Source organism: Bombus huntii, chromosome 17, assembly GCF_024542735.1.
Source record: "Bombus huntii isolate Logan2020A chromosome 17, iyBomHunt1.1, whole genome shotgun sequence".
Taxonomy (NCBI): Eukaryota; Metazoa; Arthropoda; class Insecta; order Hymenoptera; family Apidae; genus Bombus; species Bombus huntii.
Window position 1 is genome coordinate 4,778,386 of NC_066254.1, and position 22,324 is coordinate 4,800,709.

General features: G+C 30.3%; 6 protein-coding genes across 22 annotated transcripts in view; 2 read left to right on the forward strand and 4 right to left on the reverse strand.

The window, feature by feature from the left end:
• Positions 1-5,396, reverse strand: part of LOC126875258 (AMP deaminase 2) — a 33,499-nt gene extending 28,103 nt beyond the window's left edge. The window contains exons 1-3 of one of the 6 annotated variants that reach the window (XM_050638091.1): positions 4,993-5,293; positions 3,314-3,400; positions 2,452-2,588 (exon numbers count right to left, since the gene is read on the reverse strand). In XM_050638091.1, the coding sequence (XP_050494048.1) occupies positions 2,452-2,588; positions 3,314-3,400; positions 4,993-5,009 (241 nt within the window). In that variant the 5' untranslated portion in view covers positions 5,010-5,293. Of the gene's footprint in view, positions 1-607; positions 1,433-2,451; positions 2,589-3,313; positions 3,401-3,953; positions 4,122-4,968 lie in introns of those variants that run through there. The other 5 variants (XM_050638094.1, XM_050638092.1, XM_050638095.1 and 2 more) reach the window with 5 other exon arrangements.
• Positions 5,231-12,221, reverse strand: LOC126875256 (putative uncharacterized protein DDB_G0282133). Of its 7 annotated transcripts, none has more exons than XR_007693307.1 (5): positions 11,318-12,221; positions 11,137-11,199; positions 10,254-10,416; positions 5,923-9,913; positions 5,231-5,688 (listed from the first exon to the last, which is right to left on the reverse strand). XR_007693307.1 is itself a non-coding variant. In XM_050638085.1 (5 exons), exons 2-5 carry the CDS (start codon positions 11,470-11,472, stop codon positions 6,788-6,790), a joined length of 3,507 nt encoding a protein of 1,168 aa, XP_050494042.1. In that variant the 5' UTR covers position 11,473; positions 11,591-12,221; the 3' UTR covers positions 5,231-6,787. The 7 variants fall into 7 exon arrangements, 5 of the variants coding, with proteins under 5 accessions (XP_050494042.1, XP_050494045.1, XP_050494043.1 ...); XR_007693306.1 differs by having other exon boundaries at positions 5,231-5,464; positions 5,534-9,913; XM_050638085.1 differs by having other exon boundaries at positions 5,231-9,913; positions 11,318-11,473; positions 11,591-12,221.
• Positions 12,219-13,080, reverse strand: LOC126875270 (peroxynitrite isomerase THAP4-like). Its single transcript, XM_050638128.1, has 3 exons — positions 12,934-13,080; positions 12,463-12,845; positions 12,219-12,394 (listed from the first exon to the last, which is right to left on the reverse strand). The coding sequence occupies exons 1-3, from the start codon at positions 12,959-12,961 to the stop codon at positions 12,269-12,271; spliced, it is 537 nt and encodes a 178-aa protein (XP_050494085.1). The 5' UTR covers positions 12,962-13,080; the 3' UTR covers positions 12,219-12,268.
• A 258-nt stretch (positions 13,081-13,338) lies between these two features.
• Positions 13,339-16,848, forward strand: LOC126875264 (katanin p60 ATPase-containing subunit A-like 1). Of its 4 annotated transcripts, none has more exons than XM_050638118.1 (11): positions 13,339-13,479; positions 14,206-14,359; positions 14,434-14,569; positions 14,663-14,807; positions 14,886-14,976; positions 15,045-15,166; positions 15,229-15,408; positions 15,518-15,660; positions 15,728-15,840; positions 15,919-16,045; positions 16,123-16,848. In XM_050638118.1, the coding sequence occupies exons 1-11, from the start codon at positions 13,447-13,449 to the stop codon at positions 16,319-16,321; spliced, it is 1,443 nt and encodes a 480-aa protein (XP_050494075.1). In that variant the 5' UTR covers positions 13,339-13,446; the 3' UTR covers positions 16,322-16,848. The 4 variants fall into 4 exon arrangements, with proteins under 4 accessions (XP_050494075.1, XP_050494073.1, XP_050494072.1 ...); XM_050638116.1 differs by having other exon boundaries at positions 13,401-13,536; positions 14,057-14,359; XM_050638115.1 differs by lacking the exon at positions 13,339-13,479 and adding an exon at positions 13,487-13,632 and having other exon boundaries at positions 14,057-14,359.
• A 362-nt stretch (positions 16,849-17,210) lies between these two features.
• LOC126875271 (RNA-binding motif protein, X-linked 2-like) lies at positions 17,211-18,262 on the reverse strand. The gene is made up of 4 exons (XM_050638129.1): positions 18,043-18,262; positions 17,806-17,958; positions 17,602-17,731; positions 17,211-17,494 (listed from the first exon to the last, which is right to left on the reverse strand). Exons 1-4 carry the CDS (start codon positions 18,054-18,056, stop codon positions 17,372-17,374), a joined length of 420 nt encoding a protein of 139 aa, XP_050494086.1. The 5' UTR covers positions 18,057-18,262; the 3' UTR covers positions 17,211-17,371.
• Positions 18,263-18,336: 74 nt separating this feature from the next.
• On the forward strand, positions 18,337-22,291 carry LOC126875259 (exostosin-2). 3 transcript variants are annotated; one of them, XR_007693309.1, is made up of 10 exons: positions 18,337-19,405; positions 19,480-19,686; positions 19,754-19,937; positions 20,004-20,143; positions 20,214-20,439; positions 20,513-20,693; positions 20,778-20,944; positions 21,033-21,176; positions 21,234-21,347; positions 21,419-21,546. XR_007693309.1 is itself a non-coding variant. In XM_050638106.1 (10 exons), exons 1-10 carry the CDS (start codon positions 18,879-18,881, stop codon positions 21,832-21,834), a joined length of 2,127 nt encoding a protein of 708 aa, XP_050494063.1. In that variant the 5' UTR covers positions 18,337-18,878; the 3' UTR covers positions 21,835-22,291. The 3 variants fall into 3 exon arrangements, 2 of the variants coding, with proteins under 2 accessions (XP_050494063.1, XP_050494064.1); XM_050638106.1 differs by lacking the exon at positions 21,234-21,347 and adding an exon at positions 21,613-22,291 and having other exon boundaries at positions 21,419-21,547; XM_050638107.1 differs by lacking the exons at positions 21,033-21,176; positions 21,234-21,347 and adding an exon at positions 21,613-22,291 and having other exon boundaries at positions 21,419-21,547.
• Positions 22,292-22,324: the final 33 nt, after the last annotated feature.

The window sequence follows — 22,324 nt, forward strand, 5'->3', positions numbered from 1 at the left end:
ATGCACACCTCGACTACGCGAATGTCAATCGTCATAGATACTCGCGGAAAACTCCCTGTTTCTTACAGTACGTGACGATAAGGCACAGATACCGACAGATTACGTGTGTTAACGGGCGCAAAATAATATATGCCAATGTGTACATAAGGTAGCGATAGCGTATCGCGTTTGACTTTAATTTATCCACGTATTTTAGACTCGTCTTTCACGACAGAATAGTAGTCGATAATATGTTATTTAAAAGTAGAAAATAAAGAAGGTTGAACTCTTTTGAAACTGCGATTTATACATAAAATTTGATGATAAATATTAGCTGAATAACGTAAAAATTAATATAACAGGGATAGAAGTAAATAGTTGAAGGACAACGATAAATAATTATGATATCGTGTATTTCTTGGTTAATGGTAACCAGAATAGTTGTTAACGATTATTAAAAAAATTGTATCACTTACAAAGGTTATCTGTAAGCCATGTTTCTTACTTAGAGATATTAATCCTTACATCATAACTTTGAAAAATTCGTTTTATAATAGTTACGATGTCTGGTCATATATTTATACAAAATAAACCTAGCAACTCGTAAATAGAAAAGACCAATGTTTACCTTCATCCTCGAGATCTATGAGAAAGTTGGGTAGTCTCGGTAAGCAATGAAAAAAGTCGTTTTCCGTCGAGGTGACGCCTCTACTTGACATGATTCGATTTATATATGTATAACCGCCAGACGCTTCACGTAGCACTCACGATGCTAATTCGGGGTAATTTAAGTTCTAAAAATTGATACTGCGGTATATTATATACAGTATATGTTTATATTCTAGACAGACATCTTCGCGTGAAAGACGTTCTAACTTCGAAACGAGTTCACCAATTTACTATGCTTCGTCTGCTGTACCGAGTTCTTCGTCTTGGTTATTACGCTGTTCGTTTAACAACTGAATTTTATAACGTCAAGTTAACTACGGTTAGACTATTCCATGTTATGACACGACCGTGCTAACCGTTTAATACTCGAACAAATATTGCTCGTTATCCATTAGCTGCACACGAAATCCACAAAGCCACTCCAATCTATTACAGTTTTTTAAACGTTGAAGCAACCAAATGCATACACGTTTGTTTGACAGCCCAATGACCTTAAACGATAGACCGAACACGAGTCGTAGGAGAATTACATATGTAGTTGATGTGGCTTGTGATACGAATACACCAATACGTAATACACTGCTTATTGGCAGAGAACTTTGCATTCATATATCGACCATTCACAACATGGAAAAACACTAGAAAATGTGACCGTCGCTTTTTCGTCGTTAAACAGGATAATTAAACGACTGCGAGTTATCTTCTCGTTTCTATTCACGTAGTAAAACTCTCGAACAGTCCAGCTAACGCAACAGTAAAGAGACAGAGGATGTTCGCACGATGGCAAAAATACTATTCAGCTTCGCGAAGGCGAGAAAGAGGACGACGTAGAACGCAAACGGGATGTAGGCTCTATGCCAAATTTCAAATACATTACCTGATGGTACAGTAGAACTCCATCTATCTGAACGAACGGTATAAACACGTGGGACCCACTGGAGGAGTGGACAGGGAACAGTAAAGCAACGAAAAAGAATTCATATAAACGCGTATCCTATTTGACCTTGTTTCTACTGCGCTAATAACGCTAAGAACATTTTTTGTTTCTTCAGAGATACTCTTAAATGTCCAACAAGAATTTTTCGTTTCCAAAAAGGTTCAAAAATGGTCAGACGAGACAATGTTCGAACATATTTTACGAAGAGAGTAAGTTAACGGGCGCACGTTGTTCGTGATGCATGCAGGATGCGAATGATCGATGCGAACGACGCGGCTGAAAAGTAAGTACGACAAGGAACGATAATAGGATAATTTGTCAATTCGAGCTATTATTAAGCCGCGAGAACATTTATTACGGAGACGCTCTGCACGCTATCAAAGCCAGTTAAAACAAAACCGGTTGTTAGCGTCACACAACGGTTTATCGATCCTTAAAAACCTAAATATTGGAAAGATAACAATTTTCACACCTATACACTTAAGCTTACAGCGCTAGCATAAGAGACAACATTATTGTCGAAAATGTTTATCCATATCTTGGATGAGTTAAAATTACAGCATTATATTTAATAAAATGTACTTTACGCCTTGATGGTGACCATACGGCAAACGCGTTAAAAAAATAACGCTCTTGGTATAACTAAAATGTTTTACTGTAAACAAAGTACAAATAATAATAGCGTAGGTACTTCAAATCTTCTGGTCAACAAAGTGGAATATGTATAGCTTATGCTACAGTGGTGTGCAAAAGTTCCAGGTCATCACACGTATTAATTAATATTCGTTCGGTATATGTTTCTTTTCTAAAAGAATTCACACATATAGGAGTTCAATGACATGATAAAATATTACAATCAAACTTACGATCACGATGGTGGTCGACATTACGTGGCGTTGTCGAACTGTCGGCGTCACCTTCGCCGTCTAATTCGTAATAAATCCTATTGGTTCCACTATTCACGTCCTTCACGCCATTCACATCTACCAGATCTTCCATGCTTCTATAAACATGTACGTTTTGATTTTTCTCTGCGCACAGTGCAACATCAATTTATGTAGGTGAATATGCGATACCGTAACAAATTGCTGTAGATAAGGTACGAACTCGATAGTGTCATAAGAAACTATATGTTACTGACATCTATTGGCATATATACTTATTTTCCAATGAAACGTTTTTCGATCGAAATTCGACGTTTCATTCTCATAATATCAAATTTTTGTAGTTGCGTGAACGATATAAAATTTGATACACCTGGTCCCGATTAATTGATATGTAAATGCTTTAGTAAATATTATTAAGGCTAACGGTTAGGGTACTCGTGAAAATTATCTGGCTACATAAGATAGTCAAGAGTTTCGATACCCTCCGCGGTCAGGTCACTATACTGTGTTATACGAAGCATACGTTGTTGGTAATCCTTTAAACGATACAAAATTTAGCGTACTTGTTCGGATAGTTTTCAATGGTAATGTATATTATACTATATTTTGTTGAATGGTATATAATATTATATTTAACAGTATTCATAAAAAACGTACTTCATACTATTTACCTACGTAAAATCATTAAAACCATTATTATTAATTTATGGTGTTTATATCTTAGTTCCTCGTTGTTTATATCATAACGTTAATTAACGAAAATTCACGCAAAATCAATAGATAAGGTTATAATTAATGATGTTTTTTTCTATGTGAAATTGATTTTTCATCCAGCACATACCTGGTCAAATTAATCGACCGTCCAAGTGATAAATCAAGCTTGTTAAAAGTTCGGGGTCCGTTAAATTTCGCTATGATGAACGCAAATCTAAATCATGTTTATAAATCTTCATAGTTGTTTATCTTGCTGCTCATTTTTTACTCCACAGATCGGTTTACGTAATAAATATAAGCAGAATTTAAAAAAATTAAGATAACGAAACAGGGAAAGACAAAATGTAGAAAGCAATACACTATAAGGTCGTCTAGTTATTATAGGCGAGTAACACTTTTCGAAATAAATTCATCGATCTATCGGTCTATTTGGTATGGTTACCTATGATTATGGTATATGTACATTAACTTTTCAAGATTATCGAACGTCATCTATCATCGTTTAAGAAGATATTCCTCTATGAACGATGCAAAATTTAACGATTTTCATGAATTAAAAAAAAAATTTTTGATAAACGACGTAAAAATATAAATTTGTTACCGTTGACATAGCATGTAATATATGGAATAAGATATAAAAATTTCAGAGCAATCGACCACTTAATTTCTGAAATTTTATCTACACTAGGTGAAAGAATTACGTTTCTAAAAAAACGCGTGTACATTTTACACTGGAAAAGTACTAAGCTTGCGAAAACATTACTTACGATATCAATCGCCGATCCCAACTCCATACAAGACATCTCCAGCTTTCTCATACATATTTATCATCTAATTCTAGTCATAGAGCAATATCGCCTTAAACTTCTCTTCCTTCGTAGAAAATCCAGAAAATTTTGTTTATTTTATGCATTTGCAAGGAGGCAGCACAATATACAGTAATGAAATGATACTTATACCTCCTAAAATTACTCTAGCATGTAATTTGCTGGCAGACATCCCAGACAATTATCAAAGATTGTAATATTTTGTAAATATACATACATCAGATATCTTATAAATATATACCATATAATATATGTAAATATTGTAAATATACATATAAATAAAAATAATTTATAAGTGCCGAACTCGAAATTGATGGCATCCAATTATAAAAAAACAAATCATTTAGTGTTTTTCGACGGCTTTTATGGACAGAAACATCATTATGCTGGAACCATATTCGTCTGATAGCGAATTAGATGTCTTTCAGAAGATTTTAAACATACAAAATAAGAAAATCATCATATTAACGATCGAAGCGACGAATTAAAAGTATCGATAGTAAATATACTATTAATAAAATTGACAGTATTAATGGTAAATAGCGTAGCAAAGTAAAATAGTGTAAATAACAAAAAAAAATTAATTGATAACAAATAACCTTTAAGTATATTGAAAGGCCAGTACATCAGAGGTCAATGAATTTATCTCGGAGTCTCTTATACACTTATAATTAACTGGACAAAAACATATACATATATATGTGTAGCGTCATATAAAAGAAACGTTTAGACATCATCTAGCTAAGCAAAACTTGTAAATATCTCTATAAAACATCTTTTTTATGTTTCTACAAGTTTTATTTTAAACATTTTTCCGAATAATGAATAATTCGGTAAATAACTGCGTGGGAAAATTTAAGTAGGATACCCCATTTGTATCGTATCACATAAGACAAAATAACAATGAATTGGTTCGTCATTATTCAATCTGTTATCAAAGCGTTGACTCTCTTACACTTTCGCTATTCTTAGAGCTTACGGGTGAAACGTCAGCATGCGTTTTTTCTCTCCTTGAATTAGGAAAAACACTTCACTTGAACAACTTACAATAAAGAATTACATGTACGCGTTACACGTTGATCAAACCAACCACAAAGCACAATTTTCGGAACATCTGACGTTTGAACGAATGTATGTGTTCATGGAAACACTCAATTTGCCTTTTAGAGTAGCTTCCAAAATATAGTCACAACAAGGACATGAACGTAATTTAATGATATATATGACAAAAAGGTTCACATACATGTATTGCTTTGTTACAAGATTTATCAAAGATGCAAAAGAAAAAACTTTGTCGAACGATAGTTCTCGAATACACTTTTTGATAAAAAGAAAAACGCCACAGGTAAAACTTCCGGCACGCTGGAGCGTGCTGTTAGCTACCGACTGTCACTGCACGTTTCAGCCACGATGTGTCGCGTAGGATCGTACCTACCGTTTCGAGGACCTCCCTGTAAACTCGACAAGCGTATTATCAGAATTCATATAAACGATAAATATAATAATAAACACAATAAGACCTGCTTCATGATAGTAAATGTAGTTACACTTTATCTTCACTAAAGCGTATATTAATCTTTTTCAGAAACTATATCTACAATTTCACATTTCCATTGCCCATAATAAAATAACCTCATTTGTAAGTGTAACCATTACTTGTTTATTAACACATAACCTACAAAATACGCAGAAATAGCAAGTAATTTTTACGATAAAATACACTTAATAAATTGACTACTGTTTTAAAACATTCAAACCCATTAATGAATAAAAAAATATCCCAGTTTACTATTGATTGATTTCAAAGTAAATATATCGTTTTAATAACTATCAGATCGTTGATTGTGGAATATTAAACATATGTTTAGTGTCCAATAGTCCAATACTCGAAAAATACAAAATTTTTCACCTGTAACCTTAAAAGTAGCAGAAACAAAGGAAACATACGGCAATGGGCACGATTGGTCGAGTGGCGCGACAGTGGCACACGACTGGCGCAGACTCGCGACTGTCGATCTGCGAAAATCCATATTTCGCGACGCACTATCACTGGTGCATCCTTTAAATATATTAAAAGATTACATCGCATAAAGTTTGGGAAAAATATCTAATCGTTAAATTGTGGATTCTTATGCAAATTCATATTTTTGAGAATAGAATTAAAAAAGCAGATCCTCGGTGGAAAATCGTTTTACCTACCAAGTATTATAGAAAGCACTATACCTTGGATATTATATGTATTTTATCATATGTGCGTTTTGTGCAAGTTTGCACTTACAAATTTCCTATGAATGCATAAAAATTCGCAAATTCTAGTAATTATAAAGGAACATTGACATTTCTAAACTCTATTTCTATCAAATGGCGAATGCTATAATTTGAAAGATTAATTATTTTGTAGATACCTATTTATATATCGAAACTTATATATATATATATATATATATATATTATTCATGTTAAAACTTTAAAACTACGGCTAATAGTTTTGAGATAAAAGTTCTAAAAATACATGTTCTTTGGCTGTTATAAAGATAATGCAAGTGTATATCAAACAGAAATAACAACAAAAGAACAAACAGGAATATTCTTCTTTTTTTCTTTTTTTTTGGTTGAGAGATCCCTACGTGATTTTGTTACATTACACTAAACTTACATTGTCGAATATAATCTAAGCGTATATCACATAGATGTGCGTTAAGAAATAAGAAGGAAATATCTTGCTTGGAATGTCAAATACATTTTATACAGATTTCCTCTCAATTTGTGGCGTTTCAATTAAAATCAAAATCACTTTCCGTATTTGAAACGTTCCTTTCGATAGTGCTGTCTGTATCAGAATCCAATAAAGATTTGATTACATCTTTCTTTTTCTTCGTCCCATTCTCAGAAGATAATACTTCATTTTTGCCCTGGGCTGTATCAACTTTTCCCTCTGCTTCTTCATATTTTGCCTCTTCTTGTAATTCTTTATGTTCTTGATTTTGCTTATCTTCTTCCTGTATAAGTTGCGCTCGATTAGAGTCGTAATCAGGACATGCAAAGGACTGATTTATATTGGTGTCACTCTGTTGCTTGGTTTCGTATTGTTGATCATAATCGTACGCATATTGTTGATTCGCGTCTTCTTGGTACTGCATGTTGGTATCGTGTTCATACTGATTTTCAGAACCGTATTGTTCGCCTGCATATTCTCCGTATTGCTCGTTCGAACCTTGCATATATTCCTGATTGACATATTCTTGATATTCTTGATTTTGATTTTGATTATCCTCATACACGTTTTGTTCGTAATTCTGATCTTGACCGGTTTTATATGATGAGCCTAGGTCGTAATTTTGTTCTTCATTGGTATCATATAATGCATTTGAATTGTAATTTTCACCTTGATTAGTTTCGTACGAAACATTTGGATCGTAATTTTGCTTTTGTTCAGCGTTATACGACATATTTTGATCGTAATTTTCGCTTTGATTATTCTCATACGACGCATTTTGATCGTAATTATATTCCTCGTTCAAACCAGTATATTCTGCTTCATAATTTTGCGTGTAATTCTGTACTTGATTAGAATCTTCGTAGTAATTTTGATTAGTATAGCCATAATCTTGTACCATTACGTCTTGTTCATTATCTTGAGCTGTAACAGATATAGGATTAATTTCATTAGGTGCTTGCTTTTGCTCACAGTTAGGTTCATTCTGTTCATCAGTCTGATCTCCTGCTGGTTTTATATTTTGAATAACAGCCTCATTGTTCGTATAACCATTATCTTTGTATTCTTCTTTCTGGTCTTGTGAAGCAGAAGCCTCACTTACTTCTATTTCGTCTTTACTCGTAAGCTCTTCTTTTGATACAAGACACTCGGTACCTTTTTGTTTTAGTTCATCCTCCGTAGTATTCAAATCTACATCTTTTCCATGCGAATCTTCGCTAGAACCTTTCTTATCCTCTTTACTTTCCATAGTTTCAATTTCATTTGAAGATTCAATTTGTTCTACGTCATCTTGATTTAGACTATCAATAACAACTTTTGTTTTACCAAATTGATTTTTAGCTTCGTTAGTTAAATCTACTTCTCTTATTCGTTTCTGTAAAACATCCATATTCCATGGTTCTAATTCTTCTAAAGTACCAAACGAATACTCATTAAGATTTGATTCGGCTGCCATATAAATATTTATGTCTTTTTCACTATTCTCTTCTCCTTCTATATTTTCGGGCATAATACTCTTAGTGTCTTGTTTCGTAACCTTATCACTTGATGAAACGGCGAAATCAACGTGGTCATCTATTTCCACTTTTGGTAATTGTCGTTCATAATGTTCCAGTGTGTTACTTAGATTGCTGAGATTCTCTTTCCTAGAATCTTCAATATATTGATGTGGATCTAATTTTGTCTCCTGTAATATAATATCCCTGCTAATTTCGTCTTTTGCAAGCGTAACCGATGTTTTACAGCCGTTGCGTGTATCCGAAAATGCAACGTAGTTCCTTTCTGAAGTCGGTGCGCCGCTCTTCGTGGTTTGAACTAGATCGACATTTCTATTTCTATCCATGCGTTCTTTTCCAGGCTCGTTGGCAACGTTCAGATCCGCCGATCTAGACGCAAGATCATCCGCCAATGCTAAAACCTTCTCAATTTTTTTAGGAAGATTTTCTTTAAATTGATCTTCGCCAGGAAGAATCTCCGACAAATTATCATCGGACAAAGAAGCGTTAAGCATATTATCGCCCATAGTCTGCTCCTGATCGATTTCCTCTAAACTTTGCGCATCAAGGTCCCGATGAAGTTTCCGAATTTTATCGATGTACCTATCCAACTCGTTCTCTACGATCGTTGCTGTTCTACTTTCGTCTTCTTCGGCGGATTGTCTGGCACCCATCGACAGCCTCGCATTAGTGGAAGTTTCTGGGGTAAAACATTTGTATCGACTTATCATATTGTCGACGTCGGAAGTAGTTAGCGGGCGCACGGAAGTACCGCTAACAGATTTGTGCTTTGATTTGAAATGATCAGGTTTCCTCCAAGAATAATCAAAGTAACGCGGAGAAGTTTGTTTTGATAAAATTGGAGATTTGTTTAGCGAAGACATACCGCACAGGTTTCGTTCCTCAGACACTGGCATAGTCCTATAAACTGAAGATATTTCACTCGGGGATATATCGACGCTTCTTGTCTGTGTTTCCGTATCATGTAACAATGCTCTATTACTTTTTCGTTGAAAAGGTTGCGCAACTGATGATGAATGAACATAATGTAGAGTCATCGGAGCAAATCGATTTGGAGACACATCCAACAACTTATACTGCGACATGCTACAGTCGGTACGTTCTGGAACCATAAACTGCGACATATTTTGAGGTATTTCCATTTGTTCCAACAAGGGTTTGCTGCAGTTAAAATGCGAAGTAGTTTGTTGATTCAACGAACACGATCGACCTGGTGACACATACGGAATGTGTAAATTTGGATCAATTTGAACATACGATCGCTTTTGTTGAAAATTTTGTGGCGATATGTCCTGCGTTGTTGGTTGTTGTATCGATTCGTTATCTTGTGGAATCGATGAATACGATCGTAAAATATTCTTGTTGCTTATCTGCTGATTTAAAGTTATTGATTGCGCATTATTTCGTTGATAATAGTCGCAGCCCATATTTTGGGCTGATTTAGCTAATTTCGATGCAGTTGGAGAAATCGATCGGTTCTTTTGACCGTTCAACCGCAGCAACCGAGGCGATAAAGTATTTTCTACTTCGGGGGAGATTTGTTCCACGGTGACATCTCTCCTTAAATACCTATCTTCACCTTGATTCGTTACATTGCCGTCATCATTAATATTCGTCGACGGGCTAGGGACTGTATAAATACGACGAAGATAAGCTTCATATTGTTTCTGAAAAATAACGAGATATTCTACATTGCAGTATGTATTTCGAATCGCATATATCTTATTTCAAAGTATTTCATATTTATACAGTCACATGCTGTGCGTTAATGTTAGTTGACATGCATTGTACTTGCAAGTGCTTTCAAAGAAAAACAAAATGTATGATCTTAGTCCATATGAATTAACTTGCATAAAAATCTTTTATTTAACCAATACATAATAATCTATGAAAACGAAACACATGTAAATTACGAGAAATTATTTAATGTCTCGGGTATAACTATAACATATATATGTAGAATGATGAGTTTTTTAATTTTAGATTGTAGAAGATAAAGAAACTCACTCTAAGAACATTAAGTCTATCTGTTTTTGCAGTCATCAATGCAAGGCTATTATCTACTCTATCCAATGCTTCAAGAAGTTTATGATTTCTTTCATCTCTTGTACGTTGTTCTTCTAAAAACTCTATATATCTTAAACGCAATCGATTTATACACGCATCATGCCTGAAATATCAATGATTTCATAATTTTTTCAAAATAAAATTCCCATTTCTTTAAAAAAAAGGAATCCGTTTTAAAGAATATTACCAGAGTAAAAAATGAATAATCGTAAGCAAAAAGATCTTTCATTTTTGTTAATCATATCTTATATAGCATAGTTTGTCGAATGTGTCCGCATAATCGAAGGACATTGCATGACATTGGCAAAATATATATGTATAATTGTGTACAAGTATGTATATCAAAATATGAAGGCTCCAGTGCCAAATTAAGGGAATGTTTATGCAAATCTTACAAACCCTGTATTACTATATCCGATCAATGTTTACATACATAGGTTAAGTTAAGGAATAAGTGTTAAAGTAGAAAACGTAAACACAAAGAATAAGGAATTTATATTCCAAATCAATTGAAAGACAAAGTTAGTATTGATTGTGACATTTCTCAAAACTAGGTCGCTTCTAAATCAATACATAATCTCCGAAATTCTATCGTGTTATTATTACGTAAAACGGAAATAAAATCAATAACAACAGCTACTTGCCAATGTATGTGTATGTCTAAACATATTCTTAATCACTTTTCAATAGAATATATAGTAAACGGAATAAATCAATTTACTACTTTAAGAATTTAGGAAAATCTGTATAAAATATATGTATGTAGAAATGAGAAATTGAAGAATAATACTTTTAAATAAATAACTTTCTTTTAAACACTCACCTATTACGAGATTCTTGTACGAGTATTTTAAATCTCTCTTCTAATCTTATTCTCTCCTCTTCACTGTAACAGTTGTTTACAAACATATACAATGACTTGTCTATAGATTTAAAAATAACATGCTCATACTTAACAATTTTACTACAGACCACTGTTTCAAAAAGAGTCTATATTTATTTACCTTTTTCGTAATTTTTCCTGTAGTTCCAGCATTTTTTTATAATAATCATAATTGTCATAAAACGATGTCATGATTGATAACAATGTACAATTTAACTTGAAACTAATTGATAGTTCAAAGTTATCGATTGTATCGACGTTCGATACTTGGCGCATGCTACGAAAAATTTTAATAAAACTAATATTTTTGTAAACATCATTTACAGAGAATATAATACTTTGCAAAAGTGATAAACACTCTATAACTATATAATATGTAATAAATAGACATTACATTTGTAAATAGTGGATATTTATCTCGCTACTTCGTAAAACTATTTATTGATTGAATAACTAAGACGAATAGTCACTAAATTCATTAAATAATACTTGAAAGAATATGTTACATATTACTACGTAATATAAGCTCATTTTATTTCGAACAATCATAACAAGAATAGTTGTAACGATCCTTCTTTGGTTCGGCACTACGAACAACTGTCGTATTTGACGTCGTGCAATGGTAGGATAGGGGATGCTACAGCAGATAAACACGCAGGTGTTGTCCCTACTCCCGCTCTAATACACGCAATAATAAAATATATATGTCTCTACAAAATTATATTTTGACATAGTACTTATAAAAAATTAAAATATTTCTTTGTTTAAAATAATATTTACAAATAAATAAAAAGTTTCATACACTTTTGTTAAGGTCATCCATATATGTATATACATATCTATTTTAAATGTTACTCATCATTTTACTACAGCTTTTCACTCTTTGAAAACTTTATTGTTTAAAAATAGTTTTATTTAATATAATACCAATAAAATTGACGTACATATTTTTCATAAAATGCTTCTATAATTATAATACCACTACAATTACTATATTATTGAACCTCAATATACCTCAATATGATATATATATATCATATTGTACAGTTTAATATAATTATATTGTATAGTTTCATGGGTCAGTTTCGCATTTTTTAATATAAACTGCATGTAAATGTTCTTGCAATTTTGTGTCTTCTGTAGCCATATATAATGTATGTTCTAAACAGTCTCCAACAAGAGCAAATTGTCTTCGAAGCTGTTTAAAATAATGATTAATCATATGTCATTCTTTTAATAAATTAATTTTTAAGTAAATAATTATACCTCCAGTACTATAGGTCTTCTTGTTCCTTCTGTTGGTCTTCCTATATGAGTAGTTTTCAATTTAATGATTTTATCTTCAACAACTCCTTCTTCTATTGTTGTTACACCAAAGTTATGAGACAGCAGCATATAAACTTTATTTGTATCAGGTATTATTTTCAAAAATCCAACTTCATAATGAATTGGAGTTTTTTCATCAGGCTTCCAACTTAGTGCAGAATAATTTAACATTGGTTGACCGATAGAAGAGAAGGACATCTCTTCGCAATATCTGAACGGTTGAATTGTTGGATATTTACCAGCTCCAGGACTTTTAGTTCTCCATGTTCCTTTTAACCAAGCTAGTGGTTTGAGCACTTCATTCATTGGTAATAATCTCATATCTAACACGTGAGAAATACTTATTAAAGTAACTATGTAAAATATAGAAATGAAATTAATACTATTTAGATAATTTTACATAATACCAACCTGTACAATCATCAGAGATGTCCTGCATTTGAAAAGTCTTTATATCTTCTACTTCGTTAGTAATTCAAAATTTGTCTTTTTGTTGATACAAAATCATACGTAATATAATTATTACGAACACTATTATAAAATATATAACAATATTGACATACGTATGTGTATCGTTCTTATTTGTCTATGATATCATAAAAGATATACAATTCCGTATAACCGCGCATGATAACCTATACAGTTCACATACGACGTTCTTTCATTTTTAGTTATTTTTCATTGCGTTTATATCCTCAACATTTAAAAAATCTGTTTATTTTCTTCTTGATTTAGAGTTTCTGCGTTATTATAGTATCGATTTTCATATTACATTGTGTATTAGAATAACGTTTTAATTAAAATGCATTTATACTTCAAAATTTAAGTAGAGAAACTAGAATAATGAAATGCTGAGGAGATACGTTAATTATTAATAAAGTTTTGAGTGAAAGACAAGAATTTAAAAAATACCGCGATTTCTAAATGATAATATGGCGACCGTTTCAACAAATTCGTGTAAATTATATGGCAAATAACTGTGTTGTTTGTAACTAGTAGGATTTTTTAATAATTGTACGATAATTCAATTATTTTTACTAATTTACAGCATGCTAATCACGAGTTACATTATTTTTCGGATCTGAGTTCATAGTATTCATTCTGAGATAGGTTCGATATTTACGATAATAGTTTTAATATTTTAAAAGATCGTTTCATATAAAAGTAATTTGACTTACATACATACATATTTAGATGTAATATTATAATTATCTAGAGGAACAACAAATATTGTAGTATTGGTTTTGTTTCTGTTTAGTAATTAAAAAATTAATTTATTGTATTTGAAATTTATAATATATTTTACTTCATTGGAACATGCTAATTGCTAACATTTATTTATATTAAAGGTTTTGATACAATGATATAATAAAGTAGACAATTATTTTTGTATATTAATATTAGTGTTAATGTAATGTTTTCAAATAATTTATCTTGAATTGATCTTAAGAATATTGAACTAAATTAAGCCTAAATATATCATTTCTTGTTTGAGATTTTATCATTTTTATTGTAAATATTTGTGTACATACAGGTTCATATATATATATATATATGCATTTTAAAAAAATCATGGCAGTTTCAATCAATGAAATTTGTGAAAATACCAAACTGGCTCGTGAAATGGCTTTGACTGGAAACTATGATACATCTGGAGTTTATTACCAAGGTGTTGTTCAACAGATTCATCGGTTGCTTGCAAGCATTGCAGATGTCACACGGAAAGCTAAATGGCAACTTGTGCAACATCAAATTGTTCAAGAATTTGAAAAAGTAAAAGCAACTTCAAATACCTTACAACTTTTCAAAGTCGATACGCATGGAGAAAGATTACTGGGTATGATTATTTATAAAAAACTTGTAATAAGGATATGTACAATAAAGTAATAAAAATGTAAAACAAACATTTAGGTACTTCATGTTTATCATTTGAGGAGCCAACAAGAGATCCAACTTTATGGACCTATAATAATTCAGATAGTTCATGGAATCAAACACCAGCAAGAGATCCAGATGTATGGCCACCTTTAACACCTGCTGAGCAAAAGTAATTTTATATTTAGATATATTTATTGTAAAAAACAAGTTTCAACCAAAGAAAATTACATTATATTGATACTATTAAATTATGTTCACATAGAAATATTAGACCACTGAAAAATCAACCAAAGCAACAACAAAATCGGACAAATGTACGAAGATCTGTAACCACTGGGAAAAGACCAGATGCCAAAATTGCTAAAAAAGATGAGAGAAAAACATCAAGAAAGGATGACATAAACAAAGTAACTTACGTTTTTATATTTTTTTAGTCAATTATTTCCATATATACAACATGATGATATTATAAATAATATTTTCAGGAGAAATTGGAAACTGAAAAAGTAGATGTGGAAGTAGAGGAACGCAAATTTGAGCCATCTGGAAATGATAGAGATTTGGTTGATTTATTAGGTAATATATATAATAGTATAATAACAGTCTTAATGTAAAATTGGTATATATTCATATAAATGTTACAGAAAGAGATATTGTTCAAAAAAATCCAAATATTCATTGGGACGATATAGCTGACTTGCATGAAGCAAAACGATTGTTGGAAGAAGCTGTTGTTCTTCCAATGTGGATGCCAGATTTCTTTAAGGTATATATACCAATCTTGTATATTCGATATTTCTCATAATAAAATATGGTTTATATTTTCAGGGAATTCGTCGCCCTTGGAAAGGAGTACTTATGGTTGGTCCACCAGGAACTGGAAAAACAATGTTAGCAAAAGCAGTAGCCACTGAATGTGGAACAACATTTTTTAATGTATCATCTTCCACTCTAACTTCAAAGTATAGGGGAGAATCTGAAAAACTTGTTCGTCTACTTTTTGAAATGGTAATTATTATCAACAGTGAAATGATATATTGTTTAGTAAAACAGTGAATGTATTTAAGCAAAAAATATTTTTAACTACTTTTTAATCATTATACGTACTTTTATGCAGGCCAGATTTTATGCACCTAGCACAATCTTCATTGACGAAATTGACTCTCTCTGCTCTAGAAGAGGATCTGAGTCTGAACATGAAGCTTCACGACGAGTAAAATCTGAACTTCTGGTACAAATGGATGGTATAAGTTCCAATAGGTAGAATAATTCTATATATAATTTTTTATTTATATGAATTGTTTATAAAATAGATTGTATTTTCTAGTGAAGATCCAAGTAAAGTTGTAATGGTGTTAGCAGCAACAAACTTTCCATGGGATATTGATGAAGCTCTTCGAAGACGATTAGAAAAGCGTATTTATATTCCGTTACCAAATCGTAAGTTAATTGAAATTTCATAGGAGCAATTTATGTGATGTATACATTAATTTTCTAACAAAAAATTGAAATACACAGGTGAAGGTAGAGAAGCACTGTTAAAAATTAACCTACGAGAAGTAAAAGTAGATTTATCTGTAGATTTAGCAGATATTGCAAAAAAATTAGAAGGTTACTCTGGAGCAGATATTACAAACGTTTGCAGGTAAACAAAAATATTTAATATATATAAAATTTTATATGTGTAATATACACGTACATTTGGAGCATATTTATGTACAGAGATGCGTCCATGATGTCGATGCGGAAAAAAATTGCAGGTTTAAAACCTGATCAAATTAGACAATTACCAAAAGAAGAACTAGATTTACCTGTATCTGCTGCAGATTTTGATGAAGCTGTGGAAAGGTGTAATAAGAGTGTTTCTCAAGAAGATTTAGAAAAATATGAAAAATGGATGAGTGAATTTGGTTCATCCTGATATCATTCTACTCAAAGAATATGATTTCATAAAAAATTGCTTATTTAGACGAAGATTATTTAAATTTTTTATTTGTAATTATTGATAAGCAAAATATAATAATCACAACATATCTATCAGTACTATAATAATCGGATTCTCGACTTTCTTCATCGTATTACTATTATGAGCAACTATACTTTTTCTAATTTATAATCAACGAGTAATGCAAATTCATACGATTTTCTACAAATTAAAATCTTTACTTCGATTTTATAATACATTGTACACGAAAAATTGCGCAAATTATATAATATTACAAAATAATTTTTTAGTGGGAGAATGCAATTTGATATTATGTTATTATTACTTGATCTATAGAACTAAAATGCAAAGGATGATATTAAATGATTTTATAGTCTATAGATTCTCATTTGTCTAAGTCAATTATTGTTTGATGTTTCTATAGTGTATATGTACTTCAGAACTAATTTAGATATTTTAAAATGACTATATTATAAAAATAAAATTAACAGTTTTACTTACAATTTTGAATATATTTATTTTTATATTTAAATTATTAACAATTGAAATGTGTGCGTGTGTGTATGAGAAGATCATAGAATTCATAAAAATACAAAATATTAACGAAATTGGCGTTGTTCATTAAGTCCACATTTAAATGCAACTGGATTACTGTTTTAACTACAATTTGTTTTAAAAATAATATTTAAATACTTTTACAAAGGTTTAATACATACAATTATATTTTAATATTTTATACGGATTTCATTTGTACTAAAAGTAATGACTAAATTGCAGATGTTTATGCAAATTTATATTTTCATATTGACACTGATATATGTCAATGTCAATGATGATATGACATCTAAATGTCAATAAAAATACATTTTCTGTTCTAAATATCTTGTAATATATATTTTACTTTTTATATTTCATATATTTGTACATTTATACTCATTGTCTTGTTCATTTTTGCACATTTCCATTTAGTGTCAATGCATAAATAACATCAATCTAGTAATGATATGCCAATTATCACAATTTTTACTATATATTTTTTGGAGCACAACCTTCTTTTCTTAACCGTTTAGTCTCTTCGTCAACATTTTTTGAATCTTTCGGTGCTTTATAATTTGCTACATGATCAACTCTTATTGTTCTGCCTAAAATCTGAAATGTACAATTGTTATTAAAGTTAATCAATATAATCTTTGTTTCATGTTATAATGTTATTGAAGAACTTAATACAAAATAATTTATTTCAGAAATGTTTCTACCTTAATACCATTTAAGTTATCAACAGCTAATACTGTACTTTTTTGATTTTCATAGCATAAAAAACCATATCCCTTCTGTTTTCCTGTATTTTTATCCCGTATTAAATTTATATTTACTACTTCTCCATATCTATAATAACAATAATTACAGTTAACATTTATTAAACAGAAATTTATAAATTACCTTGAATGTTTAAAACTTACTGAGAAAATACTGTTATAACATCACCTTCTGTTAAATCATATGGTAATCCACCGATAAAGATCCAAGCACTATCTCCATATTGATCATGCCAAGACGTACTCCTATTACTTGCTAATTCTTGTTCTCCAAGCTTTTTTATATTTTTTACGTTTCTAAAAATATGTACAAATAAAGTTATGCCTTCTTTTAAATTAAATAAGTACATTTATATTCAAATATATTATAAAAATACTCACGTTAAAGGATTCATTTTAACTGAACTCCGGTTTAATAGAAATAAAATTATTGGAATGAACTTCGCTTCAGTGGAAATAAAATTATTTCCTTTTTCAGCGGTTTAAAAATTATGCGTATGTAAAGCTGAGCGTTTTTAGCATATTTGACAGATTACTTTGACATCGTGTTAGCTTCTATTCATGATTCGTCCAATGAGTGGTTTCACTATCGCAAATGCACGTGGGTTTCGGCCATTTTGCAGCGGCATTTTGAATTATGAGTATCGGATTAAGTTTGGATTATGTTTTCATTTTATATGTACTAAGAAAATAATATATAAAATTCGTTAATACATTTTCTAACCAAACATTGCACGATATTGTTTTTGATATCATATACTATATGTATACATTCTATATATGAAATTTAATTCATTTTTGTACTGTTAATTTGTGATGAAATTATGCACGAAAAGTTATTAATATTTTTACATATGAGGTGTAGTATATTATTCATAGATTAGTATAGAGTCTACGATATTAATTTTTTAAAAATAATTATGCACCAAATGTAAACGAGTATTCGAAAATATAACCTCAAAAACAATTTATATTGGCATGTACGCACGCGTGTGTGTGTAAATATAAAATTATTTAAGAAGAGATAATAGAAATACTATTATATTGATAGAAAGCCGATTGAACTGATAAAATTAGTGGGTTAAATAGTTAATTGTTTAATGTATCAATATTTGAATTTATAAATGTTAGGATAATTACAAAAAATGACGCCTTATATGATAAAAAACCTTAAACTATCTTAAATTAGTGAGTTTATAGTGGTAATACCAAACAATATGGTATTATCAACAAGAATGTCACATAAAGTGAATAGAATTTCTTATCACTATCACAATGTTTTTGTTATATGTTTATTAATATTTACATTGTTTATAATTTTAATTACTACATATCATATCTTTAAATTTGGGAGCACACAAAAACGCTCTGTATATAATGCTATTATTCTTAACGACTTACAATCATTGCCAATTCAAGTAATTGATGAAGATCTTCCAGTGGCAGATACTACAAATATTTCCTGCACATACTTTAGTTGTTTTAATGTTTATCGCTGTGGTAGTCAAGGAAATAAACTTTTAGTATATGTCTATCCCCCAAAAATGTATGTAGATTCCTTGGGAAGGCCTATAACAAATCAAATAACAAAAGAATTTTATCAAATTTTAAATACTATTATTTCAAGTAAATTTTATACACCAAATCCATATGAAGCATGTATTTTCATTCCTTCAATTGATACATTAAATCAAAATAGATTAAAATTACAAGAAGTTTCGCAAGCCTTGAAAGCATTGCCATTGTAAGGTTCATTTTATTTCATATACATTTGAATAAACAATGTATGATATTTGTAATTCATTGCTTATATTTCAGCTGGAATAATGGAGAAAATCATTTAATATTTAATATGGTACCTGGAAGTGTACCTGATTACAATACAGTCATTGATGTACCTATTGGAAAAGCAATGATTGCAGGTGCAGGAATGTCATCATTAACATATAGATCTGATTTTGATATCAGTTTACCAGTATATAGCTCTCTTGTGGATAATCTTAAACCAAATTCTAATAATATAAGGTAATAAAATATTTTTAAAAATTCTCTTTTATTTATTTAAAATAATAAATATGTACATATATTCTAGACCATGGTTAGTTATTTCATCTCAAATGAACATTAATTCTGCATTTGAACAAGATTTATTGGAAGTTAAATCTCTGTCGCCAAAGGATATCTTAATATTAGGTACATGTTTGCATTATAGTTCTATGAACAGTGCAATTCGGTGTGCAGGAGAAGACGTTTATAAGTATCCTAATGTGCTTCAAGTATGTAAGATCGTAATGACTGCTATAATTAAAACAATATTTGTTTACTATATCTATTACTGTTAGACAGCAACATTTTGTCTAGTAATTCGAGGTGCAAGACTTGGCCAGAGCACACTTTTAGAATGTATGGCAGCAGGTTCTATACCTATAATTATAGCTGATTCTCTTACAATGCCTTATCATGGGATAATTGATTGGAGTAGGTAAGAGGTAATTAATTATATATTAGCTGTTTTTAAAAAGATGTTACAAAGAAATATATTCTTTATTTAGGGCTGCTATATTTGTACGTGAAGTCGATATCTTATCAATAATATCAGTTTTAAAAAAGATATCTCCACAACGAATTATAGAACTTCAAGAACAAGGTGCATGGCTTTATGAAAAATATTTTATGTCTGTGGAAAAAATAACAGAAACTGCATTGGAAATACTCGCAGATCGTGTATTTCCACATTTAGCTAGAGATTATACATTTTGGAATATACCATCTCATACAGAAAGTATAAACTATAATAATTGATAAGTGACTAATAAATCAGATTATAACTATTATTTTATTATAAATGTAGGATATTATGTCTCCGCTGTTTCTACCAATTACTGCGCCAAAAACTCGAGGATTTACTGCTGTAATTCTGACGTACGACAGATTGGAATTGTTATTTCTTTTAATTAATAAACTTGTTAAAGTACCAAGCTTGTCTAAAGTTCTAGTTATATGGAATAATCAACAGAAAGATCCTCCACATTGTAAATTTTTATTTTTTATATTAATATTATTTTATGTGTTTCTTTGGTCTGGTGGTTTCTAAAAATTTTGTTTATGTATTACAGCATCTAGATGGCCAAAGTTAAATAAACCATTAAAAGTTATACAAACAAAGGAAAATAAACTATCCAACAGATTTTATCCTTATGATGAAATTGAAACTGAAGCAGTTCTATCAATAGATGATGATATTATTATGTTAACTGCTGATGAAGTAGAATTTGCTTATGAGGTATGTCTACTACATTTAAAAGTCAATTTTTAAAAAATTATATAAAATTAAAAAAGTAAAAATAATAATACATATGAGTAATTATTAGGTATGGAGAGAGTTTCCAGACCGAATAGTTGGTTTTCCATCTAGAATTCATATGTGGGATAATGGAACAAATTGTTGGAAATACGAAAGTGAATGGACTAATAGTATTTCTATGGTTTTAACTGGAGCTGCATTTCATCATAAAGTAATATAACACGTATTTTATTAGAAAGACTTAGAGTCCAATATATTTCTATTTCAGACCCCAGAAATATAATTTCTTAACTCTTGGACTTTGTTATTCCTTCCTGAAAAAGATATTTCCAACATAAATTTCCTGCATTCCTATGTTTCCGGATATAAGTTTCTAAGAAAATTAAGTATAATTTAGATTCTATTTGTAACTCAATATATTAGATCATGTTAATATTTTGAATAATATTTCAGTATTGGAATTATATGTATACCACTGCTATGCCCGGTGATATAAAAGAATGGGTTGATGAACATATGAATTGTGAGGACATAGCCATGAATTTTTTAGTAGCAAATATCACAAGAAAAGCACCCATAAAAGTAAGTGTATTACAATTTTTTTAATTTGAGATAAATAATATATTAAATACTTAATATTATCATAGGTGACACCAAAAAAGAAATTTCGATGCCCGGAATGCACAAATACTGAAATGTTGTCTGCAGATTTAACACATATGGTAGAACGTACACAATGTATAAATAGATTTTCTTCAATTTATGGCACAATGCCGTTACAGTCAGTTGAATTCCGAGCAGATCCGGTTTTATTCAAAGATATATTTCCCGAAAAACTCAAAAGATTCAACGATATTGGAAGTTTATAAACATTTATCCATTCTAAAATATAATAATAGAGATCTTTCTAATATTAAAATAATTTATAAACAAGATACTATACGAACAGTTGCAAATGCATTTTAAAAATGAAATATGAAATTAGTATGAAATAGACAATTTATTGAAACATGTCTGAGTTTATTATATCAATAATAGATAGGTAGATGTATATTTGGTGATTGTTATGTAGTTATATATGTAGATAATATTTGAAACAGAAATTCGTGGTTTTAGAAACCAGGATAGTTAGAGTTTTCGAAAAATATATTAATTTGAAAATATCAGGATTTCTTCAAAAAGGAATGACTGATCTTATATTCTTTTTATGTGATCTGATCTTATATATATTTATATCTAGAAAAATTGTATGTACCTTTTGATTAATAAATTAGTAGAACTCAAAATACGTATAGATTATAAGAATAAAAAAACATAAGTGTTAAACATTTATTTCTTACTAATTTAATGTATGTATGA

What these genes read in the sequence shown, in the direction of transcription:
- LOC126875256 (XM_050638085.1), bottom strand. Translation starts at nt 11,472, where the DNA reads ATGCGCCAAGTATCGAACGTCGATACAATCGATAACTTTGAACTATCA. An exon ending in CAGGAAAAATTACGAAAAAG is followed by an intron (nt 11,200 to 11,317) that starts GTAAATAAATAT and finishes CAACTGTTACAG; the next exon opens with TGAAGAGGAGAGAATAAGAT. An exon ending in GTACAAGAATCTCGTAATAG is followed by an intron (nt 10,417 to 11,136) that starts GTGAGTGTTTAA and finishes TTGATATTTCAG; the next exon opens with GCATGATGCGTGTATAAATC.
- LOC126875264 (XM_050638116.1), top strand. Translation starts at nt 14,077, where the DNA reads ATGCATTTTAAAAAAATCATGGCAGTTTCAATCAATGAAATTTGTGAA. An exon ending in AGATTTGGTTGATTTATTAG is followed by an intron (nt 14,977 to 15,044) that starts GTAATATATATA and finishes TAAATGTTACAG; the next exon opens with AAAGAGATATTGTTCAAAAA. An exon ending in TTATATTCCGTTACCAAATC is followed by an intron (nt 15,841 to 15,918) that starts GTAAGTTAATTG and finishes TGAAATACACAG; the next exon opens with GTGAAGGTAGAGAAGCACTG.
- LOC126875270 (XM_050638128.1), bottom strand. Translation starts at nt 12,961, where the DNA reads ATGCAGGACATCTCTGATGATTGTACAG. An exon ending in CATCTCTGATGATTGTACAG is followed by an intron (nt 12,846 to 12,933) that starts GTTGGTATTATG and finishes CTCACGTGTTAG; the next exon opens with ATATGAGATTATTACCAATG. An exon ending in GAAGACCTATAGTACTGGAG is followed by an intron (nt 12,395 to 12,462) that starts GTATAATTATTT and finishes TATTTTAAACAG; the next exon opens with CTTCGAAGACAATTTGCTCT.
- LOC126875259 (XM_050638106.1), top strand. Translation starts at nt 18,879, where the DNA reads ATGGTATTATCAACAAGAATGTCACATAAAGTGAATAGAATTTCTTAT. An exon ending in AAGTAGAATTTGCTTATGAG is followed by an intron (nt 20,945 to 21,032) that starts GTATGTCTACTA and finishes AGTAATTATTAG; the next exon opens with GTATGGAGAGAGTTTCCAGA. An exon ending in GAGCTGCATTTCATCATAAA is followed by an intron (nt 21,177 to 21,418) that starts GTAATATAACAC and finishes ATAATATTTCAG; the next exon opens with TATTGGAATTATATGTATAC.
- LOC126875271 (XM_050638129.1), bottom strand. An exon ending in GTTATAACAGTATTTTCTCA is followed by an intron (nt 17,732 to 17,805) that starts GTAAGTTTTAAA and finishes TTGTTATTATAG; the next exon opens with ATATGGAGAAGTAGTAAATA. An exon ending in ATAACTTAAATGGTATTAAG is followed by an intron (nt 17,495 to 17,601) that starts GTAGAAACATTT and finishes TGTACATTTCAG; the next exon opens with ATTTTAGGCAGAACAATAAG.